This window comes from Thamnophis sirtalis, unplaced genomic scaffold, assembly GCF_051295495.1.
Source record: "Thamnophis sirtalis isolate CommonGarterSnake01/CBP01778 unplaced genomic scaffold, rThaSir2_p1.2 scaffold_9, whole genome shotgun sequence".
Lineage (NCBI taxonomy): Eukaryota > Metazoa > Chordata > Lepidosauria > Squamata > Natricidae > Thamnophis > Thamnophis sirtalis.
In genome coordinates this window covers 71,940,390-71,966,885 of record NW_028261389.1, presented here as the reverse complement: position 1 = coordinate 71,966,885, position 26,496 = coordinate 71,940,390, and the positions used below count along the sequence as shown (strand labels likewise).

The following is a 26,496-nucleotide window of genomic DNA, read 5'->3' as shown; positions in this document are numbered from 1 at the left end:
CACCCCCTTTTAGAGGGGGTAAAAGTGCATCTTATAGCCTGAAAAATACAGTAATTAAATTCTATTTAAAATAAGTCTGGACTTCATGCTTGCATCAGAGTTATGTAATAGTATGCAATGGAAACATGCATTGCATAGTGAACTGTTAACGCAATTGCCATCTTTCAAAATACTGATGTTAGTAGCCCTATATATTAAGGGATTTAAGCAGAAGCCCTACAAGATTCTACTCTCTATCTGTGGTTTGTCACTGGGATGTGCTAAACCTTTCATGGTAGAAAAGCATTGGGGCTTAGATCTTAAGTTGGGGAATCAGCCATAAAGGAAATATAGGGATGTGGTGGCTCAGTGCCTAAGGCGCTGAGCTTGTCGATCAGTTCGGCGGTCTGAATCCCTAGTGCCGCGTAACGGAGTGAGCTCCCTTTACTTTGTCCCAGCTTCTGCCAACCTAGCAGTTCAAAAGCACGTAAAAATGCAAGTAGAAAAAATAGGAACCACCTTTGGTGGGAAGGTAACAGCGTTCCGTGCTCCTTCGGTGTTTAGTCATGCCGGCCACATGACCACGGAGACGTCTTCTGATAGCGATAGCGCTTCAGCTTTGAAATGAAAATGGGCACCGTCCCCTAGAGTCAAGAACGACTAGCACATATGTGTGAGGGGGTGATGCATGGAGTGCTAAAAATAAGGTGGGTGATTCCATTTGCGTGTGCCAAATGGAGAACAATGGCTATATTCCTAGCTTTTATCTGAAACATAATACTTTGCCACTTCCATTTCTCTCTCTCAAATATTTATTTTATTTCTTTAAAAAAAACACAAATATTTCATCATTCGTCAATCATTAAGACATTGAAGTACAATTTTTTTTGGTGTGCCCCTCCCTCCCTCCACCCCCCAACCCCCTCCTCCTCCCCCCCCCGACTTCCCAGAACCCGTACACGGTATGGATTTTTAACTAACACAGTCTAAAATCTATTGAGAAAAAAGAAATAAAGAAATTAATGACATTCTGCATTGACCTTAGCTTCTTCTTAATGAACTAACTTTTAACAGAAAAATATGGAACACTTCACGAATTTGCGTGTCATCCTTGCGCAGGGGCCATGCTAATCTTCTCTGTATTGTTCCAATTTTAGTATATGTGCTGCCGAAGCGAGCACTATACTTTGCCACTTCCATTTCAACGTCCGGGTTACGAACTGTAGATTGCAACCAATTCAACAAAAGCAGTAGTCCTCTCAAAGGTGCTTTTCAAAAGGCAATTGGACTTTTCTTTGATTTTTTTTGAAGATGTTTCCCTTTTCCTCCAAAGAAGCTTCTTCGGTTCTGATTTGAACGGTGGGGAATCAGTGGTCCTTGGAAAAATTAGCCAATGATGACTAGCATTTCACGGAAAACGACCAAAATACTTCATTGTATGTGGCAGATATCCTGAGAATTATTATCCCGTGGAAGGAATTTCCCAGGGAGTCTCCTGCTTTGAACAGCCCATTCTCTTTTGTAAATCGTGATAGTTGGAAGTCATTAAAATAATTTTCTGAAGTATATTTAGCCTCTATTTAATGGATTAGAGGTTTGTGTTTTCCTTTATTAGGAATTTTGTGATACGTCTTAAATCTTTTGATCTCCGCTCATGGGATACCGATGAATCATTCTTCTCTTAGGTAACCTTTCTGATTTCTGTAATAATTCTGGGAATTGCATGTAAAGATTGAAATCAGACCTAAAGGCACACTTAATGACACCGTTGTGACACGGTTTAGAAATAAGCAGTGAAGTAATGCGGTGATTAATTCCATCTTGTCATTGGGGCTAAAATGTCTCTTCTGTCATCACCTTCATTTATTACTATGTAAGTGGGTAATGAAAATTCCCAAGACAGTTTGCAATGGCTTTCCACACCCTCTTCCTGCTGTTTCTTATTGTATGCAATAGGGGAAAATCCTAGCATGAGAGCTCCCTATTCTAATTACGCTCATTCACGAGCTACAGCTTCCTTTAGAGGCGTGCAATTTTCTTAATCGTTTTTTTTTTTTTGCTCTAAGATTCTTGCATAATTCCTTTTTTTTTTTGCATCTGTTCTTTAAAGAAATTGGTGTTTTATTTTTAACCATGTCAGGAATACAATAGAATAGAATCGGAGGGCTGGAAAGGGCCTTGGAGGTCTTCCAGTCCAACCCAGGACCAGGGATGACATGATAGCAATGTTACAATATTGCTCAGGGGCTGCCACAAAGAAGAGGGTGTCAAGCTATTCTCCAAAGCACCAGAAGGCAGGACAAGAAGCAATGGGTGGAAACTATTCAAGGGAGAAGCAACTTAGAACTAAAGAGAAATTTCCTGACAGTTAGAACAATTCATCAGTGGAACAACTTGCCTCCAGAAGCTGTGAATGTTCCAACACTGGAAGTTTTTACGAAGATGTTGGATAACCATTTGTCTGAAGTGGAAGCCTAGGCAGGGGGTTGGACTAGAAGACCTCCAAGGTCCCTTCCAAACCTCCAGTGATGTAGCACCCACAATTCTTGTTCCACTGATGAATCATTTTCACTCTCAGAAATTCCTCCTTGTTTCTCCCAAATCCACAAACAGAAAGTGAAAGAATATTTTTTTAAAAGGCTGTTGTGAAATTTCCCAATTCTTTTTTCTTTTCCTTTTTTGAGTCATAGCTCACTTGTAGGGAGATAAGCCAAATGTCCTTAAGGCAACAGTTCAGGACAAGTCAAGTCAGATTCATCGGTCTTCAATTTGACTGACAGAACTTTGCTTTCAGTGTTGGTTAAGGATGTTTCAACCTTGCCTCTCCCCAAGTTGGGATTTCAGAGGACAGCAGTTTTTAAGTACACTTCCAAGTCTAGTAAAAGAAGAACATTTAGAGCTGAGGTGGCACAGTGGTTAGAGCGCAGTACAGCAGGCTACTTCAGCGGAGGGCTAGTTGCAGTTCGGCAGTTCAAATCTCACCAGACTCAAGGTTGACTCTGCCTTCCATCCTTCCGAGGTGAGTAAAATGCAGACCCAGATTGTTGAGGGCAATAGGGTGATTCTGTAAACTACTTAGAGATGACTGTAAAAGCACTATGAAGCAGTATATAAGTCTAAGTGCTATTGCTAAAATAAGAGCTGTCCAACTGTGTAGCTGAAAAAGAATCACAATTGAAATTCAGTTGAATGCAACAGAGATTCTCCAAGGGAAATAAACATGGTATTTCAATTAATAAAATTCAGGTAAACATTAGATCAGTGTTTTTCAACCTTAGCTATTTCTAAGATGTGTGGACTTCAGCTTTCAGAATTCTCCAGCCACCTATGCGTGAAATCAAAGAAAAATGTAAGCTTGGTTTAGTAAGAGATTAATTTTGGTGTGTGTGTGTGTGAGAAAGAGAGAGGTGGGGGTGAGAAATTCACACCAGGAATATCTCTCTCTTGGCTATGGTAGAAATAAAAGTTCTATTTTTGTAAAAGTAAAGTAGAAGGCACTGGAGAAAAGCCTCATGCTGGGAACGATTGAGGGCAAAAGAAGAAGGGGACGAGAGAGGATGAGATGTATGGGTGGAGTCACCCAGCTTAAATGGACTCCAGAGGATGGTAGAGGACAGGAAGGCCTGGAGCAACGTTGTCCATGGGGTCGCGATGGGTCGGACACGACTTTGCGACTAACAACAACAAAAGTAGAAGTAAAAATTCTCCAATTGATGCTTGAATCAAACCTGCCCATCACTAGATCTTAATTAACGAAGGACCCAAAGGTAACTAAAGGTAGCACAGCCACACATTGCTGTACATTCTAGACGAAGTTCTAGATTTTAATTCTGGATTCCATAAAGCTATGAGAAACTCCTGGAATTGATTTTGACATGTCATTTCCTTGACGCTGCTGTGTTAAGTATACAAGGAAACAACGAGGCAATCGCTTTCTCAAGAAACGAAGCTCTTTTAGGCGAGACATGTTCCAACATGAGCCTTGCCGTACAACATTGAAAGAACAATGAGTTCTCAACTAGAAGCTAAACAAATCTCTTCTTCTGTCCTAGTATTTTTTTAAATAACGTATGAGCATAGCATAGATACAGTTCAGCCAGAGTTCTTCACTTGTAATGGGAGAAAATTAAGTTCAGTTCGGAAAGTGAAATTTGCTTGGATTAGCTTTCTCTGGATGGTGCCCAACTTTTAAATCCTTGTTTTCCTTCGACTATTATTCTGATACAGGCTATTGTTAGCGTGGCTCCTAAGACTAGAAGTCAATCCACATTCCTTCAGGGAGAGAGATGATTGCTCTGTCGAAAATAGCTTTCCCCACCCCCTCCCTATTCATTGGGTCATCTTGACCAAGGGGCAGAATGGAGAAATCAGTGAGATAAGGTTGAGGAAAACAAGAGGGGGTTTAATATTCCCACCCGCCTCTGATTAAAGTTGAGAATTTATTTATTTGTTTGTTTGTCAGACAAGTACAAGATAGCAGGTATAGGTATAAAAATAAACATGAACAAAGGAAGCAAGTACAGAAAATGGGGAGGCATGCTGGTGCCCTTATGCACACCCTCTTAGGGACCTCTTAGGAATGGGGTGAGGTCCATGGTAGACAGTTTAAGATTAAAGGTATGGAGGTTTGAGGATGTAACAACAGAGTCGGGTAGAGCATTCCAGGCATTGACCACTCTGTTGCTGAAGTTGTATTTTCTGCTATCGACTTTGGAGCAGTTTGAGTTTGTATCGTTGACAGGTAACACAACGAAGAAGTCCTTGACAGGTAAGACATTGTGGCAGGCAATTTTTTGTACCATGCTTAGGTCCGACCGCAGGCAGTTCCAGATTATCCAAGCCCAGAATTTCAACCCTTGTGGCGTAAGGGGTTCTATTGTGAGCAGAGGAGTGGAGGACTCTTCTCATGAAATACCTCTGGACCCTCTCAGTTGGGTTAATGTCCGATATACAGTGTGGATTGCAGGCGGGTGAGCTGTATTCAAGGATTGGTCTGGCAAAGGTTTTGCATTGTAGGGTTTGCATTGTGAGATGTAAGGCAACCCAATATGGTTGCAAGTCACGATGATCATAAAGCAGGTTATCATGTGACCAATCTGATTTTACTACTGTTGGAAGAAATATCCATCTGGTTCAGTTCCAAGCTGGGAGACACTGGGAACATGGAGGCTGATTGGAAAGAGGGTTTAATGATGAAGCAAGCAGAACCACATGGGTGGTTCTGAACAGCTGACCACGTGGAGTTAATACCTTTTCTTGGGCTTTGCCCTTGAGCTTCCTGTTCCTGTGCAAGAACATGTATTCTACTGGCTGTTGTCAGATTCCCAAGGGACCATGTAGCTGGCTCGATAGGTTGTCTGAGCTAAGTTTGGTTGAAGTTTGGATGTCCTTAGGAGATTGTGCAATGTAGTGAGCTCTGCTGCTGGATGGTAGTGGGTTAATCTTATTATGTCCTGGAGTTTCATGTCTTAATCCCATCATCCTGAAGCTGAAGGTCTTTTGTTCTGTAGTTTTCTTCATTAATTGTTATTTGTATATATATATTTTTAATTCACACTAGGAACTCTTTTGAATCCAACCTTTCCTGAATTCTTATAGTGCATCTCTTTTAAATCTTCCCAGTCTAACTCTACTTCTCATCCATAAAGCAAGAGATACTTTAAAAAACTGAGGCAGTATTAGAAATTGAGCAAACTAACCTGGAGTTAAATCATTTTTTAGCCCTATAGCAACTTCTTTCCCAACAAAGGTGGTTCCTATTTTTCTACTTGCATTTTTACATGTTTTCGAACTGCTAGGTTGGCAGAAGAAGCTGGGACAAGTGACAGGAGCTCACTCCGTTGCGCGGCGCTAGGGATTTGAACCGCCGAACTGCCAACCTTTCTGATCGACAAGCTCGGCGTCTTAGCCACTGAGCCACCGCCGTGTAGAGCTACAAAGATTAAAAACAACACCTCTCCATTTTACCTGGAATCTTAGAATAGCCAGTGTGATGTTTGCAACACCATTGCTATGGGGTTTTAGTGTCTCTTATCTGTCAGAATGTGGACTATATTATCTTTGGCTCCAAGTGCAGCTTCTGGGTGATCTTTAAAATCAACTCTATCGCAATATAGCCCCTACAGGGGTTGTGAGTCACCGTCCATAGGTCATCCTGCTCCAGATAAGACCACAACAGGCTTAAATTAGGCTGAAACGTGGTATGTGGAAATGACCTTGAAGGAGGAAGAGATGCTCCCTAGGAGAACAGGTCTGATAAAGGGAGGAGGAGCCCTCAAATGAGGAACAGGTAGAGAAAGAAACTAAGGATTCCAAGCATGCCTGTAAATAGTTTCTTCTGGGCAGGTGAATCCCTCCTTGAGATCGTAAAGTCTTCTGCCGTGAGGCTATTTCTGTGTCTGGTTTCAGGAAGTTCTGAAAAATTAAGACCTATTTTTCCCCCTCTGGTTTTCTACGTACCGCGAAAGGAATGCGGGCAGGGGTGTCAAACTCAAGGCCCGCGGCGTGCTTAGATCTGGCCTGTGGGGCCGCCCTGGAAACAGCGAAGGATTGGCCCGCGGTGTCTCTGCCAGCAAAAATGGGCACCTGAGATCCGTTTTCGTCTGCGACGGCCTCCTGCAATCTTCTGCCAACATGCAACCCTCCCAACAGAGGGTTGCAGGAGGCCATCGCAGACTAAAACGAAGCTCAGGAGCCCATTTTCGCTGGCAGAGCTCTCGGGCCGCTACAGGGACCCCCGACACGAGTGTTGGGCCCACCCCCACCCGAGGTCAAACACAACCCTGATGCGGCCCTCAATGAAACTGGGCTTGACACAGTAGGGAAATTAGAAACGAGTGGATTTGCATCGTAAGTGCGAAACAATTTGCAAGGACTAAGCTTGGAGTCCTTGGAGTTCGCAGAACAGCACAAGGGTTTCCTTGATTTGGTGTTTCTGGTCTTACTAGCGAGCCAAACCAGAGGAACGTCAAGAGCAGAGGAAGGAGGAATATCGGTGTGCAAAATTGGTGAGAAAATTGGGGGGGCTGGAAGAAGAAGAGAGCTAGGGTTTAAACTCTGGAGTTCACCCCCAGACACTCACTTAGACTGCCTTCCTGTATTTATTAACTGCCCAAATTGAATATCTTCTGAATTGTGGTCAAACTCAGGGGTGGGCTTCAAAAAGTTTAGCAAGGGGTTCTCTGCTCGATTGCTGGGTGGGCGTGGCCATGGTGGGCATGGCCTAGCTGGCCTCCTACACCAAGCGGGAGCGTTTTTGCCGTCCCTGGGCTCCAGAGGCTTTATTCAAGGCTCCGGGAAGGCGAAAACGGCCAACTCAGCCTCCACAGGCCCTTCCAGTAGGTCCATTTTTCAACCCTCCCCAAGCCTCCATGGACGCCTGCACTTACCTGCATCCAAAACAGGCCGCGTGGGGACTCCTCGAAAGGGAGGGTTGGGCAGGGCCAGCCAGAAGTGGGATTTGGGGGTTCTCTGAACTGCACAGAATCTCAGCTAGAGGTTCTCCCAAACCCCTGTGAACTCCCAGCAGCCCACCCCCTGGTTCAAACATTGAGGCTGCTGTGACGGCTCCTTGACGGCTTTGCCGAAGTTGCTGGGTGGGGCCAAGTATCTGCAGAGTCACCAATCGTAGTAGGAAGGCGTGTAAAACATCCCTTTAAAATGCTTATTTTTAGGATTGCCGGTGGGAAGTGTTCAACTCTTTGCTTTTGATTTTTACTGTTAGTTACTGAAGAAACAGATAAAGCTGAGTGGTGTTGGAAGGACAAGATAAAAGGGAAGGAAGTTTTGACCTGGGTTTGGAATGGTGTAATGAAGGCAGAAGAATGGTAGATATATATATTTTTTAATCCCCCTAGGGCTGTGCATAGAGGCCAAATCTTGTGGTGAGCATTGAGGACAGGGCAAAATAGCATGCTTTTATTTACAAAGTTCAACAGGACGCAGTGGCTCAGTGGCTAAGACGCTGAGCTTGTCGATCAGAAAGGTCAGCAATTCGGCGGTTCGAATCCCTAGTGCTGCATAACAGAGTGAATTCCCGTTTCTTATCCCAGCTTCTGCCAACCTAGCAGTTTGAAAGCACGTAAAAATGCAAGTAGAAAAATAGGGACCACCCTTGGTGGGAAGGGAACAGCGTTCCATGCGCCTTCAGCGTTGAGTCACGCCGGCCACCTGACCACGGAGACGTCTTCGGACAGCGCTGACTCTTCGGCTTTGAAACAGAGATGAGCACCACCACCCCTAGAGTCGGGAATGACTAGCACATATGTGCAAAGGGAACCTTTTACCTTTCCCTTTTATTTAGAAAGTTAAGTGCAAGGGATGTTAATGATGGAGTTGGTATAAATTGGAATTTTGGGAATGTGGATGTGGCCGGCAAAACTGCTTGTTCAAAAAAAAAAAGAAAAAGAAAGTATCAAAGCACCTGAGGGCAGGACAAGAAGCAATGGGTGTGGGAAGCTCATTAAAGAGAGATTCATTCTGGAGCGAAGGAGAAATTCCTTGACAGTGAGGACATTCAATCAATAGAACAGCTTGCCTCCAGGAGCTGCGGGTGCTCCATTGCTGGAGGTTTTTAAGAAGAGATTGGAGAGCCATGTGTCCAGGATGCAATAGATTCTCCGGCCTTGGCCTGAGGGCTGGACTAGAAGATCTCTTAGGTCCCTCCCAACCCTCTGATTCTATGAAGTCCATGAAGTTTTTTTGATCCATAGGTCTGCGAACCTTGGTCTGGCTGTCCCACAAAACAGGCTCTAACTCTGGGTTGGATGAGAATCTTCTATCTATGCGAAGTAACCATCCTCTGCTAGCAAATGTGACGTTCCCGTGGGTCGCCCATGAGGCCAATGTGGAGAAAAGACAGGACACGATCTTTCTCGGGATGGAGCGACCCAGATTGGGGGTCTGAGAGCCCCTTTTATTGAGATAGGACAAAGGCAGGAGGAGCAATAGCATGTGGTTAAAAACAGCCTGTAAAAGTACAATTTCTAATCTGCTGCTCAGGGAAGTTCTGTCTATATATGGTCAAATCCTGGGCGTCATTGGTAGGGCACATCTCAGGATGTTATGTTATGAACTATCAGGATGTTATGGAGTTTTAGGAGTTTGTTTTCTCCTGTGTGGTTCAGCGTGGCTCTGCATGCCCTGGTATGAACTGGGCCATGGGTGACCCACACCTACACAAGGAACTATATTACAACATATCTACATGCTAGCTTGTTTGGTGTGGAAAATGCTGTGTTTGACACTGTTTAATTTTCTATTTCTGGTGTTCATTAGTTCAATTGAAATCAATTTTTTAAAAAAGAAACTTTTGGCGCATGGATGTGCCTGCTTTACTTGATGTTTTGCTCCGTGAACGATGGTAACATTACATTGCTATTTTTAATTAAGTATCTGAGGTCCCTTCTAGATGCTTTATTCCAGGTTTTGTCCACGTCATCAATATGCAATATGTGATTCTGATTCATTCTGTTTGGCTGTGTTGTGGCTTGCCAGCAGATTCAGACATTGAGGAGGTTGGGGAGGAACATGGGCCAGTCCTGGAGTCTGGGGAAGGCTCTGATGAGGGCTCTGCGTCGGAGGCAGAGAGGAGGCCAGGGCTGTCTGACAGTTATCAGCTTCCTTTGGAGTAGCTTATCAGTGGGGCAGAAGAACAGCTGGAGCCTGTTCCCGATGTGCGCATGCACAGAGCTGCCAGGAGAAGGGAACAGTTAAGGAACAAGGGCCAACTCGGGAATAAAGGTACAAGGGGATGAGGAATGGCCCCTCCCAGAGGAAATAAAAGAGGAGCAAAGGGGGACTGGAGTTTTCAGGAGACAATTAGTTTGCTTAATTGGTTCGTGACTCTCCGAGACTCTTGCCAAGTTTTGCAGATGTCGGCCTGGCAGGTGTCCAAGTCAGATAAGGTCTGTGACTGCAAATCCTCCCTTGAAAGACTTTTCTGGATGTGAATGAGCAGAATTCACAGTAAATTACTAAAAGGGTTTTTTGTTGGGACAAGGAGTTTGCTTCATGCTCTTGGGAAGCCTAGGTCAGAAGAGGCTTCAGCCCCTCCCTCTTAATGTGGATTTCCTTTCTTCTTAGCAATTTTAAATATTAAAATGTTCCCCATTATACAATGGTTGCAAATTTGACATATTTCAAAATAACATTTGCAAAGTTTCACGAGCTGTTTCAACGCAGTCAGAACATAAAGTCAAAGGTTATTTATTTGGAACCAATTCCATACTTATAGGACATCTTCAGGGTAATAATTTTGAGGCCCTGTAGGGTGTATTCATTAGATTTCCAGTTTTGGGATGGATTCAGATCAATGGTGCAATTCCTAATGGGGCATTTTGAGGTTTGTTTGTTTGTTTGTTTGTTTTGCTTAAAGACAGAGATGAAAAAAAAGGATGGTGGTAAAGGGTCCCCTCGCACATATGTGCTACTCATTCCCAACTCTAGGGGGGCGTGTTCATCTCTGTTTCAAAGCTGAAAAGCCAGCACTGTCCGAAGACGTCTCTGTGGTCATGTGGCCGGTGTGACTAAATGCCGAAGGAGCACGGAACGCTGTTACCTTCCCACCAAAGGTGGTTCCTATTTTTCTACTTGCACTTTTACATGCTTTCAAACTGCTAGGTTGGCAGAAGCTGGGACAGGTAACGGGAGCTCACTCCGCTACGCGGCGTTAGGGATTCGAACCACCGACCTTTCTGATCGACAAGCTCAGCGTCTTAGCCACTGAGCCAGGGCTAATCAGGTGCCGAAGATGGTTATCCGTGCGATGCCTGGCATGGATTTTGGTTGATGGGCAGCTGGTTTCCCAGCCTGGCTCTCTTTGGTGATTAAATCAGTACTTTTCAATCATTCTGCTCTGAGGTCACCCATTATTATTTTTTTTTGCAACGATCAGCCAAATGATGAAATCTTGGACATTGACCAAGGATCTTGTGGGGCTTCTGGCCGGATCTCGCCAACATCATTGTTGGAAAGAAGTCAGGAATGACAGAAGACAGCTAGTCTTCCTCCAGCTGTGCCTGGGGAGGAAATAAACAGCCATGATCATCAAGCCTCAACTATGAGGAAAATTTCACACAATCTTTTTAGCCGGTTCAATTTAGCACTTAAAACTGCTACTGTTTGAAAAAATGCTGCGGGAGGGACGCATGCATGGAGGTCGCATGTGTGTGTGCACAGAGGGGCGTGGGGCGCTGTGCATTGAATTTGGGGGATTCAGGAGTGCGCATTTTGGCCGCTCGGTCCGGAAAAAGTTAGCCATCACTGATCTAAGTGTTTCTTTCCAATCTTATTTAAAATGCGTCGGGAAATATTGTGTTGGTCCCAGTTCATTTACATGCGGGGATCATTTGCGGTGATGTGTTAAAAAAATAGTGCAAAAAGGTTTAAAATGTGTGGTTGGGACCGCCATAGTGACTTTTTAACTGCCCGCTGCAGATGCTTCACTGTGTATGGAAGGAAACGCTTTAAATCAATATTTCATTTCAGGCCTTTCAAAACATGGCAACTTTAAGACTTGCGGATTTCACGGCTGAGGAATTCTGGGAGCGGAAGTCCACAAGTCTTAAAGTTGCCCTGTTTTGATAAGCCTTTTCTTTATTTGGAAATAAATAAAGACATCGAGGCACAAGAACAGTTTTCCCTCCCGATGCTTAGCTTAACTTTCCTTAACGCTTAGTCCTGCTTAGCAACGGAAATTTTGGGCTCAATTATGGTCGTACGTCAAGGAGTAGCTGTACGTGAAATGCGAAGGAAGCCCATTTCTGCTAGTTTTAGAGATTCCAGCTGAGTGAAGTTGCAGTACTACTCAAAAGTTTCGTGAACAGTGAAATGCCTGTGGTTGTATATGGAAGCTTTATTTATTGTATTAGCAGTTAGACTTATATACCGCTTCATAGGGCTTTCAGCCCTCTCTAAGCGGTTTACAGAGTCAGCATATCGCCCCCACAGTCTGGGTCCTCATTTCACCCACCTCGGAAGGATGGAAGGCTGAGTCAACCTTGAGCCGGTGAGATTAGAACCGCTGAACTGCAGATAACAGTCAGCTGAAGTCAGTGAAGTCAGTACTGCACCCTAACCACTGCGCCACCTCGGCTCTTGGTATTCCTGGAGAAATGTCAATGTCACATCTAGAATTGCTATTTCTTATCCTTGGAGGTTATCCCTCTGGGTGTTAGGGGTGTAGATCAGGTTTTGCTCTAATGGCAAGGTAAGAGGAGAGCTGCATTAGTCAACAGTGCCCAGGATGAAAAAAAGAATCCAGCAGCTTTTAGTTTCCCAACTTTGGGGCATTCTAAAAATGTATAGTGTTGTTTCTTTATGTGTGTTTCTTGCAAACAAATTATATCTGTGTCCAGTTTTTGTAATTGTATAAAAAAAATTCTTTGTTTAGAAGGGGAATTTAATCCATTTATATTCATCGATTTATTATTTATTGTTTCCTTTCTCCGTTTTGCTTAGTTATACTTAGGATTTGGTTTCCTAGTGGTTCTTTTGGTTAGTCTGAAAAGGGGATACCAGATTCCTCCGTAAAGCAAGTATCCCAGATGTTGCCTTTTGCTTCTGCCTTTCCCCACCCCACCACCCGAGGATGGGACGCAGTGGCTCAGTGGCTAAGACGCTGAGCTTGTCTATCAGAAAAGTCAGCAGTTCAGCGGTTCGAATCTCTAGCGCCGCATAACTGAGTGAGCTCCCGTTACTTGTCCCAGCTTCTGCCAACCTAGCAGTTCAAAAGCAGGTAGAAAAACAGGGACCACCTTTGGTGGGAAGGTAACAGCCTTCCGTGCACCTTTGACGTTGAGTTATGCTGGCCACATGACCACGAAGACGTCTTCGGACAGTGCTGGCTCTTCGGCTTAGAAACGGAGATGAGCACCGCCCCCTAGAGTCAGGAACGACTAGCACATATGTGCAAGGGAAACCTTTACCTTCGCCCTGAGGAATACGTGGCGAGTGTTAATCAGGTTTGGCAGCGATGCCACCACACACAAACACTTTTGGACGGTGCCAGAGAATGAGACACCCCCCCTCTTACAACCAGAGTGGTGGGGTGGGGGGAACGAAGGGGAGGCAAGGCAGGGATTTAGAGATTCTCATCACCCTTCTTGTTTGTTTTTATTTCCTTTCTGCCTGCCTCGTTTCTGTACAGGCTCCTAGGCCGCTCGAAGAAGAAGAAGACCAACGATGAGAGAACAAAGATAGGGAATGAGGTAATGGCAGGAACATCTGAGAAGGATCTTTTATGAGGAGTCTGAAATGGCCACGCCATAGCCCAAGATGAATGGGTTGTGAGGGGCGTCTTTGTACGAGGCATTTCTCTCCAGAGGACCCTCCGAAGAGAAAAATGGGTCTCCCTTTCCTCTTGCCCGTCTCCACCGAGATGACCTCATTCATCTGGAGGACAATGGAGAGTCTGGGCCTTTAAGTTCATAGCCATTACCTCATCTTCTTCGTGGGGGCCGCAGATTTGAGAAGCAAAAGCATTGCTCCAGTTCGGGGGTCTGCGGTTGTCATGGCGGATGAAATGAATGATGCTCAGCTCATAACCGGGGAGAGGCTGGTGACTTGGCTGGAAAGCAGCATGGAGAAGTTGCTCCTGATTGACAGCCGCCCCTTTGTGGAGTACAACATGTCCCATATCTTGGAGGCCATCAACATCCACTGCTCCAAACTCATGAAGCGCAGGCTGCAGCAGGATAAGGTGCTGATCACCGAACTTATTCAGCATTCGGCAAAACAGAAGGTAAGGCTCTGGGGGAGCAGAGTTTTTGGGGTGGGTGGCAGAGGTGGGTTCCTACCAGTTTGCACCTATTCGGTAGAACCGGTTCGTAAAATCTACCGAACCAGTTAGAAGAGGTTCCACCAGTGGACCCGGAAAGCAGGCCACACCTACAGAAGAGGTTCCAAAATTTTTTGAAACCCACCACTGGTCCTTGGATATGATTATTCTACACTATCATGCTCCTATTTATAAAACTCAGTGCCTCTGTGAAAGGTAAGGATGACTACTGCGTTTGTGGTGCACTCAGAACATTGCGTGTGTTGAAGTTGTTTTAACGCAAACCAAAGATGCCTTTTAAAAAACAAGTTTACATCATATTCTTATGCATGCCAGTGCTGTGTGTGAGGTCATTTAAGGTGGTTCTGACAAGTGTCGTCGGCATCTTCATATCCGGTCACATGGGCGGCAAGCCATCCCCCATCCGGTCACATGGGTAGCAAGCCACTCCCACAAAGGAGGCCACACCCACAGAGTAGGTTCGAACAATTTTTGAAACCCACCACTGGTGGGTGGGAATTACATCGATAGATGAAGGATGGAATTGGGAACGGCAAGAGATCAACCAATCCGAACAGAGCTGGAAGGGACCTTGGAGGTCTTCTAGCCCAACCAAGACCCTATACAATTTCAGATAGGGGGCTGTCCAGTCTTTTCTTAAAAATTGAAGAAGCACCCACAATGATTGAAGGAAAGCTGTCCCACTGTCTAATTGCCTTCACGGTTAGGAAGTTTCGCCTTAATCCCAGGTCGCTTCTCTCCTTGATTAGTTTCCATCCATTGTTTATTGTCTTGTCTTCTGGTACTTTGGAAAATAGGTTGACCCCCCTCTTCTTTGGGGCAGCCCGTCAAATACTGAAATACTGCTATCATGCCACCCCCAGTCCTCCTTTTCTCTAGACTAGCCATACCCAGTTCCTGCCACCATTCCTCATATGTTTTCATCTCGAGGCCTTTAATCATCCTAGTTGCTCTTCTCTCCCCATTGTCCAAAGTCTCTGAACACTGAAAGAAAACGTTGATCCTTAACTGTCAAAAGGATTTGCCAAACTTATCTCCAAATATCTCTCTGCTGAATGCAACAATTATCCTGGTAAAATCCAACCTTTTAGCCACCCAAAGTCTCTCTCTCTCTTTTTTTGTAATGCTGTCAGATGATGCTATGCAAGTATTAATAGTGAGATCTGGCACAAATTATGTTTCCCACCTTAAGCAGAATCAAGAGGGGCTTTTTTTCCCCTTTGATACCAGCCTTATCATGCCTGCAATTTGGCAGTTCGAATCTCACCGGGCTCAGGGTTGACTCAGCCTTCCATCCTTTCATGGTGGGTAAAATGAAGAGCCGGATTGTTAGGGGGCAATACACTGATTCTGTAAGCTGCTTAGAGAGGGCTGTAAAGCACTGTGAAGCACCTATAAAAGTCTTAAGTGAGAGCTAAATAGCTTGAAATAGATCTATACTAGTCTCCCTTTATTTATTTATCAGCATAAATATAACAAATATATATATTTGTTCCTCCCATACTTGGGCATACCAGGGGTATGTATGTATATATATATATATATATATATATATATATATATATATATATATATATATATATATATATATATATATATATATATATATATATATATATATATATATATATATATATATATATATATATATATATATATATATATATAAATTCAATTTGGGTTAAGCAGATTGCAACTTGTAGTCATGCTGATACAAATATGAGTGTCCTGCAGAGAAGCCACAGTGCCGCATTTGACCCTACTTGACCTCTCGCTCCCCCAAGGATGCTTATGGATGCCAGTCTTCAACCGCGTCAGAGAAATTTGTCTCGGAGGGCATAAAATCCCCATTCCAGGCTCCCTGGCAGGCTTAGCAAATCAGGCCTTCAAAGACGAATGTGCTTTATTTTAAACCGAATTTTGTTTTTGGCCACGATTGTCTGAATGAGTCATAATTTGTAATGAGATCATACGTTGCTTTGCCGTCAGCTAGCGCGGCGATTTGGTTTACAAGTCCGAGCTGAGCCAGAGCCTAATAATTGGCAGATTTAGTGTAGTGTGAAAACCGGGCCTATATTTCACTTAATGAATTCATTACATTTGCATCCCCCCATTCTTCTGTCGCATTGTGTGCTCGAAATAGCTAGCTTTTGGTAGAAGGCAAAATTCAAAACAGTAGGGGGGAAAAAGGCATAAATTAAAACCAATGTCAACCCCAATCCTCCTGCATCTCTGCATCGCTCGGTATTTGCCAAACAGTAAATAAGATGCTGCTTCATTTTGTAGTATTGCAGAAGGATGAAATTATGCTCTCCAAATATACATTCTGAAAGATGTTATTATCCTGAATAATAGCAATAACACTTAGTTTTAGACTTATATACCACTTCATAGTGCTTTTACAGCCCTCTCTAAGCGATTTACAGAGTCAGCCTATTGCCCCCCAACAATCTGGGTCCTCATTTTACCGACCTCGGAAGGATGAAAGGCTGAGTCAACCTTGAGCCTGGTGGGATTCGAACTGCCAAATTGCAGTCAGCCGGCAGTCAGCAGAAGTAGCCTGCAGTACTGCACTCTCACCAATGCACCATCCCGGCTCTTGCTTTCTTTTTGAATGCTGCTGTTGCGTGTTCCCAAAGCTCAATGTAGCAATGTACAATTCTTGGAATTATAGCTTGTCCTCACTTAGCAACGGTAATTGGGATTAGAATTTCCCTCATTAATTGATGCATGATACAGTGCAACCTCACATAACTGCGTGAAGGAAATTGCAGCATTTCTGGGGGCTGTTGTTAAGCACAATGTTACCTTGTCATCTCCTGCCAGTTTTCTCATTGATTTTGCTTGTAAGAAGCCAACCAGGAAAATGGTGATCACATGATTCAGGACACTGAGGCCATTGTAGCAATAGCAATAACATTTAGACTTATATAACCGCTTCACAGCCCTCTCTAAGTGGTTTACAGAATCAGCATATTGTCCCCAACAATCTGGGTCCTCTTTAACTGACCTCAGAAAAATGGAAGTCTGAGTCAACCTTGAGCTGGTGAGAATCGAACTCCTGGCTGTGAGCAGAATCAGCCTGCAATACGGCATTCCAATCACTTGGCCACCAGGAAGGAGAAGGAGAATGAGAAAGGGAAGGAAGGAAGGAAGGAAGGAAGGAAGGAAGGAAGGAAGGAAGGAAGGAAGGAAGGAAGGAAGGAAGGAAGGACAAGAGGGCAACAACATTCAGACTTATATACCCCTTCACAGTGCTTTACAGCCCTCTCTAAGCGGTTTACAGAGTCTGTGTATTGCCCCCTACGATCCGGGTCCTCATTTTACCCACCACGAAAGGATGGAAGGCTGAGTAAACCTTGAACCTGGTGAGATTCGAACTGCCAAATTGCAGGCAACCGGCAGTCAGCAGAAGTAGCCTGCAGTACTGCATTCTAACCACTGCGTCACCACGGCTCATTTGTAACACGAGGACTGGTCATAAGTACCACTTGTTTAGCACCATCTTGGTGTGAATGGTCCCTGAATAAGTCTTGGTTGAGAAAAAGTGTTACCTGTAGTACAGAAAGCATTTGTCAGGCGTTAAGAATCAGGACTCCATGGTACATTCCGGTCAAACTGATTCATTGTTCAATCCTGTATACAAGAATCTAGTCAACTAACAGTCAGCAGTAAATTGGTGCTAGATAAGAGACAACGGAATTCAAGAGGGGCTGGACTTAAGACTGCTTGTAGCAACATATCAACTCCAGGCTGATTGCTCTCTTGACTCCACCCCCTTCTCCCACACTTTTACTGCTCCCCAGGGAATTCAATGACTAAATTTGCCCATTGCACTGAATCCAGGATCCATATCTCTTCTGCACTTGTAGGAATGCGTCATCGGGCACTCTCACAAAACAGTGGCTCTGGTGGCCTTGGCCACTTTTTACCAGAAGGCAAAGAAAGCACATTGTTTTATGATCCTACCCTGAAGACAGCCTGGACTCCATAGTAACAATCAGTGCAGCACGAAATTGCCAACATTTAAGTAGCAATAAACATGGTTGATAAGAAATATTGTTTCCCTCTCCCCTCCTTTTAAATGCCTACAAACATGAAACAGTTTTGTGCTGATGCCAGCAATATGTTTCAGTTATTAGGTAATCCAATTCTCACAAGCAAAAGGATCAGAGCTGGCTAGTTTTCCAGTTAAATCTCTGCAAGATAATGAAAGTTTGGGACTATAGATTTTTGCTACCTCGTTCCTGGTGCTACAGCACCAGCCAAAATGCCTGGCCCTTTGTTTTAATATTCCCTCCTTAACACATTTTTCTGCTCTGAGAAAGAAGCCCCGAAATGGGGAAACAAGAGGGATTAAGAGCCATGGTGGTGCAATGGTTAGAATGCAGTATTGCAGGCTGATTCCACCCACTGCCAGCAGTTCGATCCTGACCAACTGAAGGTTGGCTCAGCCTTCCATTCTTCCGAGGTTGGTAAAATGAGGACCCAGATTGTTGGGGGCAATAGGCTGACTTTGTAAACTGCTTAAGCACTGTGAAGCGGCATATAAGTCTAAGAGCTATTGCTATTGTGTAGACCCTTTGAAATCATCCCTGTTTGAGACAAGAAATGTGTGGTGGCCCGCCAGCAGCCAGTGGAGTTGGCAGCAGAGGCAGACGGTGAGGAGGTTGGGGGAGGAGTATGGGCTAGTCCTGGAGGCTGGGGAAGGCTTGGATGAGAGCTCTGCTTCGGAGGCAGAGACGAGGCCGATGCTGTCTGGCAGTGATCTAGTGTCTTTGAAGCTAGACAGCAGTGAGGCAGAAGAACAGCTGGAGCCTGTTCCCAGTGTGTGCATGCACAGAACTGCCAGAAGAAAAGAACAGCTCAGAAATCAGGGTCGACTTGGGAGTAAAGTCACAGGTGGAAGGTGATTGGCCCCTCCCAAAGGAAATAAAAGAGGAGCAAAAGGGGAGTGGGCTTTTGCAGGAAACAATTTGTTCTTTCGGTCATTAGATTCATCTCAGGAGTGAGATGATCTATCCGTGAATCTCAGAGACTCTGTGCTAAATCTTTCCTTGCGCAACACCACATTTGAGAAATATTTACATGGCAACTTTCCAAGATAGATAAGGTCTGTGGTCATAATTACTCCTTTGAAAGATTGTTTACCAGGCCTTTGCTGAATGGGAATGAGAGGAATTCACATTCGTTTAATAAAAGGGGTTTTGTTGGAACCAGGACATTGCCTCGTGCTTTTTGGGGCAGCCTCGGTCAGAACAGAATGTGTACAGTAATAGTGTCATTCAGAAAAACCTTAGCAGAAAAGTAAAACTTGGACTAAATTGAAAACTATTTATTGTGTCTTCCCCATGACTTGTCTCAGGTTGAAATCGATGGCAAACAGGAAGTTGTGGTGTATGATCAGAACTCAACGGATCTGGCGACTGTCCCTTCCGATTCCTTCCTGAGTCTCCTGCTGAGAAAATTGGAGAAAAGCTTCAGCAATGTTCACTTGCTTGCAGGTACGGTTGACGGCTGAACACCTGAGCAGGTACACAAGGGATTGCACTGGTCATTCCAAAGAATAAACATGCATAACCTCTAGCACCGATCTTGTTTTGCCAAGGTGTGTCTCCTCTCTTTCTCTTTTCAATTGGAAGAAAATTGCTAATGTTAGTAAAGTGGGCTGTTAGGGCAGTTGAGAAAGAAAATGGAATGGCTCTGATTTTACCTTGCTTGGCATTAGATGTACTGTAGCAGATTAAAACCTTAGGGATAGGCTTTACATATTCTGTTATTCTACCGTACAAGAATAAAGCTGCATTTTCTGGGATCTCTGCCATGTCTGCTTCTTGACCTGTCCTATCTCAAAAGGGATGACACCGATCTCGAGAGCCTGCACGCTGCCCTGAACGAAATCCAATTAGAATGTATTTATTTTATTTTATTTAGTTTGTCAAACATGTAAAAGCCGACAGGTATAATCAGCATAAACAGAAATATGAACACAGTAAATGGGTACGAACAAATGGGGACAGTGGGACAGGGGCAGAAGGCACGCTGGTGCGCTTATGCACGCCCCCTTTACGGACCTCTTAGGAATAGGGTGAGGTCAGGGGTGGGTTTCAACTGGTTCGCGCCCGTCCCCGCGAACCGGTTGGTCGGCGAACCCGGAAGTAAGTAACTTCCGGGAACGGCGAAGGGCCCACCCGCCCGCTCGCGCTCCTTACCCGGTTTTGACGAGTTCTGCGCTTCCACGCATGCGCAGGACGCATACAGCGCCTGCGCGATCCTCCAGGAGCAGCTGGAGCATTGCACAGACGCTAGTACGCATGCGTGCACTGCGCGCGTGCACGAACCGGTTGGAACGGGGCGAGAAACCCACCCCTGGGTGAGGTCAACAGCAGACTGTTTTAGATTAAAATTATGGGGGTTTGAGGATGTAACAACAGAGTCGGGTAGAGCATTCCAGGCGTCGACCACTCTGTTGCTGAAGTCGTATTTTCTGCAATCGAGTTTGGAGCGGTTTATCTTGAGTTTCTATCTACTGTTTGCCCGTATATTATTGTGGTTGAAGCTGAAGAATTCATTGACATGGTAGCGGATAATTTTGTGTACTATGCTTAGGTCAGACCGTACGCGGGGTAGTTCTAGGTTCTCCAAGCCCAAAATTTCCAAGCTTGGTGGCATAAAAGATTCTATTGTGAGCAGAGGAGTGGCGTACTCTTCTCGTGAAATACCTCTGGACTCGCTCAATTGTGTTAATGTCTGATATAGAGTGCGGATCCCAGCCAGACAAGCTGTATTCAAGGATTGGTCTAGCAAAGGTTTTTGTATGCCCTAGTTTGCAGTATAATATTACCGGAGAAGAAGTTTCGCAAGATTAGGTTGACAACTCTTAATGCCTTTTTGGCAATGTCGTTACAGTGAGCTCTGGGGCTTAGATCATTTGAGATGAGTACCCCTAGGTCCTTGACAGAGTGAGGGTAATCTACGAGGTCATATCCGCCAAGTTTGTATTTGGTGTTCTGATTTTTTTTGTCTTAATTTGTCTAATTTTGTTCTAATTTGTCAAATGTTTTTGGATGGGGAGAGTGGAATCCAGGAAAATGGATTGTTTCACATGCTTTCTTTCTGCCTTTGGTAATCTGCTTTGGTCCCATACAATTGGCATATTTGCCTGACTTTTTTACTCAGTTTAAATGATTTCTTCCACCAAATTTATTTTTTTGGTATCATTTGTTCTCTACATATTCTTGCATCTCACTTTTTCACACTTCGAATAGCTTTAGCTTCAGTACAAATCATGCATATGGTAAAATGATACATTAATATGCAGTTAGACCTCAAGTTACGACTGGCTGGAGAATTCTGGGAGCTGAAGTCCACAAGTCTTAAAGTTGCCAAGTTTGAAGATCTCTGCTCTAACTAGTATTTCTCAACCTCAGCCAGATGTGTGGATTTCAGCTCCTCGAATTAGCCCTGCTGGCTGGTGAATTCTGGGAGTTGAAGTCCACGTGCCTTAAAAGTTACATAAAAGTTGAGAAAGGCCATTTTAAACCACTTTCTCACCGAGGCTGATTTGTTGGGTGTGCAAGATTCAGTTTCGATGCATGTATAATCTTGTTGGTGCTCAGTGGAGGGAAGGTGGAGTGATTCATTCCAAACATTCACATTCGATGTTGAATATTGTTACGTACTTTATTCATTAAACATGAAACTCAGCCAACTGAACATTCAAAAATGCATCACAAATACCAGTGACTGGTGCTAATGGTTGATACGGTTTGCTTCCAGCGTCCTAGGTATCAACCAAGTACCTTCTTAAAATATAAGATGTTGTTGTTATTACTATTATTGTTATTGTGTACCAAGCCGTAAGTTAATAAAATGAATAAAACTGATGAAACAAGAGTTCATTCCCTATTCAGATAGGCAGGCTGGAATTAATCTCAACAGATTAACAGAGTTGGAAGGGACCTTGTAAGTCATCTCACCTTGTGAGTCCCCTTTGGGGAAAAGGGCGGCATAGAAATATAATAAATTCATAGAAATATAATAAATTCAATCTATTCCAACCCCCCGCCCAAGGTGGAGACCCTACACCATTTCTGACAGATGGCAGTCCAGTCTCTTCTTGAAAGTTTCCAGCGAGGCATTCCTGAAAAAAGAGACTCCTTGGATGAGTTGGTGGGTTCTGAATTCCTCAAAGGGTCTTTATGCTTGTTCTGTTTATCATGCATTTATTTATTTATTTATTTATTTATTTAGTTAGTTAGTTAGTTAGTTAGTTAGTTAGTTAGTTAGTTAGTTAGTTGTCAAACTAATACAAAAGTATCCTATAGTACAAACTAGTACAGGATAGCAGGTCTCAGTATCAACATGGACATGAACAAAGGAAATGAGTACAGATAAATGGGGACAGTAGGACAGGGACGGAAGGCTCGTTGGTGCGCTTATGCCCGCCCCCTTTACGGACCTCCTAGGAATGGGGTGAGGTCCATGGTGGACAGTTTGAGGCCGAAGCTCTGGGGGTTTGAGGAAGTAACGACGGAGTCAGGTAGAGCATTCCAGGCGTCGACCACTCTGGTGGTGGGTTTCCATTATTTCACTACCTGTTCACTCGCATGCACAGAGGGGGTCCGGGCGGGTGGGCGGAGCCTCTTGCCACTGCCACTACTGGTTTGCCTGATCCGGGTCGAACGGCAGAAACCTACCTCTGGCATGGGCGTGTATCTGTCCGTGTGTGCATGGTGGAGTGCCGCAAAACCCAAAGACCAGCTGGCTGGTACGCGCCTGCCTGTTTTGGGGGGCATTTTCAGCTGTTTTGGAGGGCATTTTTCAGGCTGTTTTCCAGTGCTCCAGCACCTGGTCGGTTCACAAGAGGGCTCTGCGTGCCACCTCTAGCATGTGTGCCATAGATTCGCCATCACGGGTGTATAGCCATGTTGGCCACACGACTACAGAAATTGCCTTCAGACACCGCCAAGAGACAGAGGAGCACAGTGCCTTTAAGTCAGGCCTGGCCGACAATGAAACCTTTCCTTCTACTCCAGAGTCCGTGGTTGCAGAAAATTAGATGGTTGGATGCTACAACACTGTTTTTTTTTAAAAAAAAATCATTTTCTGAATATGCCACAGCCTCTTACATCCTGCACCATTTTTTTAGGCGCCGGATAAAGTTGTGGTTCTCTGCATAAAGTTGTGAAAACAGAGCTAGAAAAAAAATGTGACGACGGAGGGTGGGGGAGAGAGACGGGAAAGATATTAACCTTCAGCAACATTTGAGAAGAGCATTTCATTTCCTTCTAAAAAGCATTGGGAGAACGGTTAAAAAAGAGAAAAAACTGTTCCTTGTCTGTCTCCAGGTTGTGCTGACTGCTACACCATTGTTTTTTTTATATATATATTTTTAATTTTATTTTATCAATTTCATATATACATTCACAATTATATGATCTCATAACTGTTATTAATAATATGTATTTATAACAATTTTTCCCTACTGTTGACAATATACTTGAAGATTGCTTTTTTATCATCCCATAGATCCATCTTATCTTACAACGGTCCTACTTCTTCTTCCCTCCCTCCCTCTTTCCTTCCCTCGTTTCTTCTCTCCTACTCCCCTTCCTTCCCTCCCTCCTTCTCTCCTTCCCTCCTTCCTTCCCTCCTTTCTTTTCTCCTTCTCTCCTTCCTTTCCCCCTTCCTTTCCTCCTTCCTTCCCCCCTTCCTTCTCTCCTACATTCCCTCCTTCCTTCCCTCCTTTCTTCTCTCCTTCCTTCCCTCCTTCCTTCCCTCCTTTCTTCTCTCCTTCCTTCTCTCCTTCCTTCCCTCCTTCCTTCCCTCCCTCCTTCCCTCCCTCCTTCCTACCCCCTTTCTTCTCTTTCTTCTCTCCTTCCTTCCTTCCTCCTCTCCTTTCCCTTCTCTCCTTCCCCTTCCTCCCCTTTACCCTTCCCCTCTTCTTCCCATTCCTCCCCTCTTTCCTACTCTTACATTCCCTCGCATTCTTCCTCTGCCTTTCCCTTTCTCCTATTCCTCTCCTTTCTCCTCTCTTTCCTCTCTTTCCTTCTACTCCTCCCTCCATCCACTCTAACCGTTGTTGTGTTTACACCGTTGTTTTTAAATGTCAATTTTTAATGCCTCTGTTGTTGTTTTTTAAATTAACCGGGGAGGGGAGAACAAAGTGCAGTGTCAACAGCTGTTATCTTTTCAGTCCAAGGTTGGTGTGTATTATCCAAACACTGTATAGATTACAAGGCTGTAAGAAATTAAACAACAGTAACATTTCACTTCCTCCTTGGAATGCCTGGGATGCAGGAGCCCTATTCTGTCATGCCCACTTTTTGTTCTTCCCTGGAAGAGTTTTTAAGGCACAGACCAGGGGTGGGTTTCAACCGGTTCGCGGCGGTCCCTGCGAACCGGTTGGTCGGCGAACCTGGAAGTAAGTAACTTCCGGGAACAGCGAAGGGCCCATCCGCCCGCCCATGCTCCTTACCCGGTTTTGACGAGTTCTGCGCTTCCACGCATGTGCAGGATGCATACAGCGCCTGCGCGATCCTCCAGGAGCAGCTGAGGTGGCGCAGTGGTTAAATGCAGCACTGCAGGCTACTTCAGCTGACTGCAGTTGTGCAGTTCGGCTGTTCAAATCTCACTGGCTCAAGGTTGACTCAGCCTTCCATCCTTCCGAGGTGGGTAAAATGAGGACCCGGATTGTTGTTGGGGGCGATATGCTGACTCTGTAAACTGCTTAGAGAGGGCTGAAAGCCCTATGAAGCGGTATATAAGTCTAACTGCTATTGCTATTGCTATTGCACAGACGCTAGTACGCATGCGTGCGCTGCGCGCGTGCACGTACGCGCCGCACACGTGCACGAGGACGCCACCGGCCCCGTTCCAACCGAACCGGTTGGAACAGAGCGAGAACCCACCCCTGGCACAGACTAACAAAAATCACGGGGCATGGTTTTTCTTTGGCTCTTATCTCTGGAGGGCTGAATAGCCTTATCTCAGCAAGCTGATGACAAACACTTAAAACCTTTGAGTTCAGGGGGTCACTGAGGTGTTCAAAAGTCGAAGAGTACAGAAGGTGAAAGGGTTCTTCCAGGCTGGAAAACACAGGGCGGAGTATTTTAAGGGGCCCGGAGGGCAAAGAAATAGGGAGGCCGAGAAAACAGCCCAGCTTATGAAATGATTAAATGTCTACGGCAGCGGTGGGCTTCAAAATTTTTAGACTGTGATTGTTAAAAAGTTATACCGTGTATGGGCTCTGGGAAGTCGGGGGGAGGGAAGGGAGGTGGGGCTCTAGGGGGAGGGGGGAGGGGGGAAATATAATATGTGTTAAATTCTAAAGTACAGGATTGCACTTGTATACTGTGGCTTTTTAATGTTAGTGTTAAAATAGAACAAGCTGAATATATTGGAAGGTAATAGAAGTAAACCGAAGGGAGGAGTTGAGCGAAAGAAGAAGGAGGGTGGAGAGGGTGAGAGAGAGGAGGAGGAGAAGGAAGGGAGGGAATGGATGAAGAGAGGGAGTGATAGAGGGGGAGGGGAAGTAGGTAGTAGAGGGGTATGTAAGAAGGAAGAATGAAAGTTGGAGGGGGTTGAAAGAGGGTGTATGGTGGGCCAAGGTGGTATATTGGGTTTGTATTGTAGGGGGCATTTTCTATATAAGTGAAGGCTGTGTTTATTACTCAATGTTACATGCTCCGGTTATGCACAGTAAACATGTGATTGTATAGAATGAAATGGAAATAAAAAATATTATGTGAAAAAATATATATTAAAAAAAATGATTAAAAAAAAAAATTTCAGCAACGGAAAACATGAGTAAATCTATATGGCATTTGAGCCTACATATAATTGTGGCCGCAAGAATAACCTATGCACAATTTTAGAAATCTACTACCATACCGTCGGAAGATGCCATAATTAAAAAGATCTATGAATGTGCAGAAATGGACAGAATGACGGGTTGGCTGAGGGACAAAGGAGAAAGGGAACATTATCTTAGCTGGAACCTATGGGATATGTGGGCGACAAGGAGAACAGCAGGGACTTAAAACGGGGAAAGTTAAATAGCAGTTGTTAACAATGGGAGCTAAAAGTGAACATGGGTATTGTAATAGATCCCTGAACTTTGTAACGAGAAGATGCTGCTTAGAGACCAAACAATGAGGAAGGAAAAAAAAAAGTTGGGCTGTGAATGACTGTCACCGCGGGGAGGGAGAGGCGGGCGTTGTATGTTTAAAATTGTATTTGTATTTGTATGTTTTATTCTTTAAAAAAATGTATAACCAATAAAGATTTTTTTTTAAAAAAAAAATTCAGCAACGGGTTCTCTGCCCCGTTGCTGGGTGGGCGTGGCCTAGTTAGCCTCCTGCACTACCGTGCGGTGGGGGAGCATTTCCGCCTTCCTCAGGCTCTGGAGGTTTTCCTCGAGCCTCTGGGAGGGCCAAAATTGCCTCTCCTGGGCTCTGGAGGCCTTCTGGGAGGTCCATTTTCCCCCTCTCTGAGCCCTCCACTTACTTCACATCCAAAACGGGCCACGTGGAGACTCCAGGAAGGGGAGGAGCAGGGTGGAGAGGGGCAGGGCCAGCCAAGGGTGGGATTTGGAGGTTCTCTGAACCGGCCATAACGTTAGCTACGGGTTCTCCCAAACCTGGGTGAACCCTAGCAACCCACCTCTGGTCTATGGAGATTCTTAGTCATCCAGGTCACGGTTGTCCCAAAGGTGC

At 44.7% G+C, this 26,496-nt stretch overlaps 1 protein-coding gene and 1 non-coding gene across 2 annotated transcripts in view; one reads left to right on the top strand and one right to left on the bottom strand.

Annotated features, from left to right (window-relative positions):
• DUSP16 (dual specificity phosphatase 16) overlaps positions 1-26,496 on the top strand; it is a 65,394-nt gene that overhangs the window by 18,875 nt on the left and 20,023 nt on the right. Inside the window, exons 2-3 of the mRNA XM_087722249.1 lie at positions 13,127-13,720; positions 19,143-19,281. Coding sequence (XP_087578375.1) covers positions 13,490-13,720; positions 19,143-19,281 — 370 coding nt within the window. The 5' untranslated portion in view covers positions 13,127-13,489. The remainder of the gene's footprint in view (positions 1-13,126; positions 13,721-19,142; positions 19,282-26,496) is intronic.
• On the bottom strand, positions 1,054-1,160 carry LOC148044187 (U6 spliceosomal RNA). Its single transcript, XR_015697796.1, has one exon. It is a non-coding gene; the product is annotated as a U6 spliceosomal RNA (small nuclear RNA).